The 6,765-nt window shown below is 42.0% G+C and overlaps 1 protein-coding gene across 1 annotated transcript; it reads left to right on the top strand.

The window, feature by feature from the left end:
* The first annotated feature begins 401 nt into the window (after positions 1-401).
* LOC133080902 (keratin, type I cytoskeletal 12-like) lies at positions 402-5,545 on the top strand. The gene is made up of 8 exons (XM_061177025.1): positions 402-953; positions 1,345-1,427; positions 2,387-2,543; positions 3,494-3,655; positions 3,758-3,883; positions 4,024-4,244; positions 4,902-4,972; positions 5,448-5,545. Exons 1-8 carry the CDS (start codon positions 417-419, stop codon positions 5,543-5,545), a joined length of 1,455 nt encoding a protein of 484 aa, XP_061033008.1. The 5' UTR covers positions 402-416.
* The last annotated feature ends 1,220 nt before the right edge of the window (positions 5,546-6,765 follow it).

Below are 6,765 nucleotides of genomic sequence, written 5' to 3' on the forward strand. Positions count from 1 at the left end.
GCTTAAGACTTAGGAAGAAATATTCATTAGTTTATCCATTCAGCAGTCACTCTTTGCTTTCCTACTGTGCCTAAGACACTGGGCAGTGCTGAGAATACAAGCAATAGAATAATTTGAAGATGAAAAATTCCTTATGACAACCTATCTGTACTCCACCCAGATTTCTTCTTTCTATCACAAATATGTAATGGGAACAACTATTCAATTAGTTCTATACCAATGAATTGTCAATGCGCATAAACCATTTTCTTGTTGAGCTGGCCAAAAAAGGTGGGGTGGGGGGGAGGGGAGACATATTTTGAATGGAGAGAGTGAACTTTTCAACGGCAACACCCATTCGGTGACCTATAAAAGGTTAGCCTTCCTGCCTGGCTGCCACTGCACCATCCCTGGCTGTGGGTCTCTCGAGCAGCACCATGTCACTCTCCGTGTGCACCTCTGGGCTGTCCTCCCAAAGTGGGACACTGGGCAGAGCCAGGGGCATTTCTGCCTCAAGCATCAGAAGCAGCTACGGGGGAAGTGCCTTTGGCTTTGGAGGCAGCTGTGGGGGAGGCTTTTCAGCTGCTTCCATGTTTGGTTCTAGCTCTGGCTTTGGTGGTGGCTCTGGAAGTTCCTTTGCAGGAGGACTGGGCGCTGGTTATGCAGGAGGCAGGGGAGGTGGCTTTGGAAGCCTGGGGATTGGATTTGGGGGAAGCCCAGGAGGGGGCTCTCTAGGGATTCTCTCTGGCAATGATGGAGGCCTTCTTTCTGGATCAGAAAAGGAAACTATGCAAAATCTTAATGACAGATTGGCTTCCTACCTGGATAAGGTTCGAGCTCTAGAAGAGGCTAACGCTGACCTAGAAAACAAAATTCGAGAATGGTACGAAACACGAGGATCTGGGACTGGAGACCCCAGGTCACAGAATGATTATAGTAAATACTATCTGTTGATTGAAGACCTCAGGAATAAGGTAACAAAATGGCTTTTTAGAGGGGCTTTGGGAATTAGTTTTTACTTTTCTTTTTTGCTATTTCAATATTTTACAGTCATAAATCATCTAAAACTTAGATATCTTTCCATTCAACTGTATTTGGAATAATTTCTCATCTTAAGATATTTCGTTTCATTTTATCATTTACCATAAAGTGATTGTTTTTTAACACTACCTTTTCTGGGGGAAATGTATGTTTCTTAATTTTTAAATAATATTCTCTACACATATTTTCTTTTAAAAAGTTAACTGCCTTAAACCCTTAATAAAATAGCATTATAACATCACCTAAAATTTTCCTGTCAAAGATATATTTGCAAAACACTATCTTTTACGACCTCACTTTGTGTGTCTTCCCCTGTTTTGCCAGATCATTTCTGACAGCACTGCAAACGCCCAGCTCCTCTTGCAGATCGACAATGCAAAACTGGCTGCCGAAGACTTCAGAATGAAGTGAGTAGAATAAAAGAAAGACTAATGATGATTAACATGCCCCAGTATCTCTTCTTTTTCTCTATTTTCCTGCCTTCGTTGATGGCAAATATTTCCAAGCTTCTGCAGTTCACATGCTCCATACATTTAATGTTTTGGTAAATTCACATTGGGCATTCTATTAGAAAGTAACTAGATTCAAACACAATTCACATTACGTGTCCTTAGTTATAAAGTACTTAAACCCAGGGCTACGGATTGACATATTTGACATTTGTTATTGACTCATGTTGCGACATGATAATTCCACCAGTGTCCTAAACCTCAATCTTCCATGCATCAAAATGAATTACTAACGTTTTTGCCTGGGCGTTCAATGAAGTGACATTTTTCCTGATGACACATACAACTAAAATATTAACCAGGCATTTATTTTTATATTGCCTCCTCCTTTCCCATACACCACCCTCAGACATAAGGAGAAAATACTAACGTCCTTTTTGCTCTGCAAAATTTCCTCACAGGATGTGGCAGTGGTGATGATCCTGAACCTTAGTACGAGTTACTAAAGAAGTATCACTGTTTTAAATTAAACCATGAATAAAGGTTAAGCAAGATGACTAATTATTATTTAATTTTCAACCGCTTTTAGGATTCCATCAGAAACTCCACCTAGAGAGGGCCTGCTACTTACTGTTCATAGCCAGGGCAGCCAGCCAGAGGGGAAGAGGTAGCCTGGGATGCAGTGCTACTGCGGTTCATTGCTGGTAGAAAAGTATTACTTCCTAATTTTTTCACTTCTCTCCAACTGAGCAGCAACCTATCATTTAAAAAAAGGAAAAGAAAAAGTTAGAAAAGCAAAAACAGTATCATGCATTACAATGCTGCTAAATTTATACGCAAAACAGCCCTGAAGATCGCAGGGGGCTTATTCAAATGGGTGTGTTGATTCCCTGGACTGTTTTGCACTTGGTTTTCAGATACGAAAATGAGCTGGCCCTGCGCCAGAACGTGGAGGCCGACATCAATGGCCTGCGCAGGGTGCTGGACGAGATGACCCTGGCCAGAGCTGACCTGGAGACGCAGATCGAGACCCTGAATGAGGAGCTGGCCTACCTCCGGAAGAACCACGAGGAGGTCAGTCAGAAAGCACAGTTCTCTAAACTGCTTTTTTCTACGAGACTCAAAAATTACAATTTCAAATTTATAAATCTGGAGTTAGAAGAGATATGCAGGATACACTATCCCCCTGTTAAGATGACCATTTGTTTTGAAGTTGTGGTGGTGGTGTCTGTTAAAGTTTAACACATTAGAGGCACTTTTTGATTTTGTCATTTTCATCATTTGGTAAGGACAATCAGAATTTTAATTGTCCTGATTTAGTGATTTCTTAAAATATAGTATTTTTATTCATTAGCTAGGAAAAAAATGTTAAAAGGCTGACATTGCACTATCTAGTGAATAAAATTCTGGAAGGATTGAAGAATTAATCTTTTTGTCATAGAAAATAAAAGGAGATACTTATCAAGAAAAAGATATAGTATTTTTAAAGTTCAAAAATAAAAGTCTACCAATAATACATACTGTTATATATGTTAGAGAAAGGAATTATACCCAGTGGAATACACACATGGAACTCTGATATACCTCAATGTATATAAGTAATCATGCATGACCCTGGCACTAGGCTCCTAAAGAGCTTTCCACTGTAAAGCAATGACTATGGTACAAACAGTGGGCAAGCCCAGGGACCGTCTGCAGCCCTCGGCAGCTGTAGTTGAAAACCCCGGGTACATTTCCACCAGGCCTTCCCTTCTTGTAAAGGTTGTGGAGCCCCAAGAAGCGGGGCCAACTCATCCATCAGGCATGGTAGGCACAGCACCCAGGACCCGCAGTGAGTTTAGGGGCCCGTGAAAATGTCTTAAGTTCTTTCAAAATCAGAATAAAAATACGAATTTTAGGTAAAAAATGTTTGAATATATTGTATTGATAGGTTTGTCTTTATACCAACTATGTTTTGTGGAGGAAGGGGCCCACGAAAGTCACAATGGGCCCCTGCGCCCCTCTCTCTCACTTGCTGTCCCCAGGAGCTCCAAAGCTTCCGGGCCGGCGGCCCAGGCCAGGTCAACGTAGAAATGGACGCTGTCCCCGGAGTGGACCTCACGAGCCTCCTTAACGACATGCGGGGGCAGTATGAAGCCATAGCCGAGCACAACCGGGAGGATGCGGAAGCCTGGTTCATTGAAAAGGTACCACTAAGAAAGACAAAAGGCGTTTGATACGCTTGCATTAAAGACGGGGGAGAGGAGCAGGGCTGGCTCACGTCCCCTCGCCCCTCTTTGCTGTGGCAGAGCGGCGAGCTCAGGAAGGAGATCAGCAGCAACACCGAGGAACTTCGGTCCAGCAAGAGCGTGGTCACCGACCTGCGGCGCGCGCTTCAAAACCTGGAGATCGAGCTCCAGTCCCAGCTCGCCATGGTACGGCGCGCGCCAAAAGACGCGGCTTCCTTTCGCCTTGCAAAGGAAATGTTGCGTCCAAATTAGCAAGGCCATTGGCTGCCTTCCGCATTTCGGTCCCCTCCATTGTTACGTCTGTGCCATTTCCCTCCCCCGTGCAGAAGAAATCCCTGGAGGACTCGCTGGCCGAAACCGAGGGCGACTACTGCAGCCAGCTGTCCCAGGCGCAGCAGCTCATCGGCAGCCTGGAGGAGCAGCTGCTCCAAGTGCGCGCCGACGCCGAGCGCCAGAGCGCCGACTACCAGCTGCTGCTGAACATCAAGGCCCGTCTGGAGCTGGAGATCGAGACCTACCGCCGCCTGCTGGACGGAGAAGCGCAAGGGTGAATAGATAACTTGAGGCTGAAAATAACCTCAATGGCTGACGGACCGCGGACACTGATGCAGTTTGGGGACAATAGAAGTGGGAAGGGTTCTTTAGTTGACAGAAAATAACACATCTAGTAAAGACATGCCTTAGATTTGTTAAATGCTCTACATTTTGCAAAGTGTTGTCACCCGTTATCTTCCCTGATAAAAGTTAATAAAATGCTGGGATGAACAACGGCATCACAGACAGAGGCATACTGCAGATGAGTATTAGAAAAATCAACCGTCCGAGTTCTGATGTTAATGCCCCGATGCTGAGAATGACATCAAATCACAGCCACGCAACCCCCTTAGACCTACTGTAGCGAACTTTCCAAAAGTGGTAACAGCCTGGACTAGTGGGAAGAATTCAGGACTGTAAATCAGGAAACCAGATCTTCCATTAATTGCCAGTTTGCTTCACTTTAAGAGCCCATTTTAGGCAGGGTTTAAAAGCAAAGGTGCACTGCACCAGCTGATTACTCTCAGGGTGGATCATTCAATCATTCTTAATCAAGAAATGTATAATACTTCCTCCAGTTGGCCATTTTTTAAGCTCAAATAGCAAATTCCTTATTCCCTCTCATTCCAGAAAGCATCATGTGATATCAACTCCCTTGTTTTCTTTACAGTGACCGTTTGGATGAAAGTTCCCATGTGACAGCCTCCACATCTCAAGCACCGTCAACTGATTCCTCCAAAGGTATGCAGATTCCCTATGAAGCACTTAGATTAAGTCAGAATCACATCTATTAATGACTAAAACTGTGAGATCTCATTGAATATTGCAGTGTTATTACTAAGTTAAATTTAAAGTATCTTTGTATTCTGAGCAAAGGAAAAATATTTATGCATTCCTGCAGAAAAATTAGTAGTCTGTTCTGTGTTAAAACTTTTGGCAAGCTCAGGAAGGAAAAAAAAAATCTACAAAGTATTATGAGAATCATAAACACTTTTTAAATTTTAAAAAGAAAAATATTTTCATTTGTGCACAACACTGAATACATTTTATTAAATAAAATGCATTTCGTTTAGAATGCAAAAGTCACTTTTGAAAGTTTAAATTTGATGGACTGTATCAGTCAATACCTAATTTAGAAGCTTAAGTTAAACAACCAATTTTAGATGAATATTTGAAACACTAACTTTTGCCCTCTTTGTTCCATTTTTATCTTTAGACCCTACCAGAGCCCGAAAAATCAAGACAATTGTGCAGGAAGTGGTGAATGGTGAGGTGGTCTCATCCCAAGTTCAGGAAATTGAAGAACTAATATAAAATTTCACAAGATCTGCCCCATGATTGGTTCCTTAGGAACGAGAAATTTACAAGTAGAAATTATTCCTTTTAGAGTAAGATGATACATTAGTTCAATCTCTATTTCTGTTTGTTTCATTTTCTTTGGATTCCCTATTCACTTTGAGTCTTTTTTGGCCTTCTGAAACAAAATTTAATTACAAATAATTGTGGAAATGTTGGTCTTTATAACAAATCAAAATTGCCTTACATCTTTCTGGACCTAGAGTAGTCTTTTAATAAACTTTCTTCTAGTGACCTGGAACATATTTTTAATCACCGGACTTTGATCAAGTAGCATCGTTTTTAAAAAGTTAATCTTAATAAAAGATGCATGGTAATAATGTGAAGTGTGTACCTCCTTGACTCCAACAATAGTGTCAAGGGCGTAGAGAGAGGTTTGTGAAATACTAATTATTAGTAGTAGATAAACACTGAGATAAAGATGTTGAAGTGGGAGATTATGCTAAGAAGATTCTTTTAGAACTTCTTTCCTTTTTACATCAGCCCATCAAGGTTACAAAAAAAATTGTATTGTTCACTACACGGGATAACATTTGTCCTGTTCTTTTTCTAGCACTTTCTTTCATTCAGTCAAGAAACACTTATGAACTCCCATAGTGTGCCAAACTCAAGCCTCAAAGGTGAATAAAGATATGGTCCTTGCCTGGGGGAGTTCCCAACTGAGGGCAGAGATAGACATCTACTGGGAACAGTGATACAGTGAGATAGGGCGGATAGAAGTTCAAAGGATGCTCGGAGGAAGAAAAATTTGTGAGGAGGCAACCAAATGCTTCATACAGAAACCAACCAGGCAGAGAAGGGAGAAAGGGAACAGAGGAAGTACATAAGAAAGGACACAGGGGCGTAAACAAACACTGCTTTGATGGCCTTTCTCCTGTTGGGCACCAGCAAGGCCCAGGGTGGGGTTACTATTGGGGTGGGGCAGACCCACAAGTCAATAACAGATGTCATGTTCTGGGTTGGGGCAGAAGGTGGCCAAGGTGTAAGCCTGAGTAGACTGTGGTTCAATCTAGGTTGCCAAATTCAAAACCCTAAAAGGAAAATGAGAGCAAGATTTAACAATTAAGAGCCTGATCTCTGAAGCCAGACTGGGTTCAAATTCTGACCCTAATACTTAATAGCAAGTTAACTTAACCTTGCCTGCTTCTGTTTCCTGATCTTTAAAGTGGGGTGAGTTT

Source organism: Eubalaena glacialis, chromosome 19 (genome assembly GCF_028564815.1).
Source record: "Eubalaena glacialis isolate mEubGla1 chromosome 19, mEubGla1.1.hap2.+ XY, whole genome shotgun sequence".
Taxonomy (NCBI): domain Eukaryota; kingdom Metazoa; phylum Chordata; class Mammalia; order Artiodactyla; family Balaenidae; genus Eubalaena; species Eubalaena glacialis.

Coding starts and splice junctions, on each gene's coding strand:
- LOC133080902 (XM_061177025.1), top strand. CDS start 417: ATGTCACTCTCCGTGTGCACCTCTGGGCTGTCCTCCCAAAGTGGGACA. Junction 954..1,344: donor TTGAAGACCTCAGGAATAAG/GTAACAAAATGG, acceptor CTGTTTTGCCAG/ATCATTTCTGACAGCACTGC. Junction 4,973..5,447: donor GTCAACTGATTCCTCCAAAG/GTATGCAGATTC, acceptor TTTTATCTTTAG/ACCCTACCAGAGCCCGAAAA.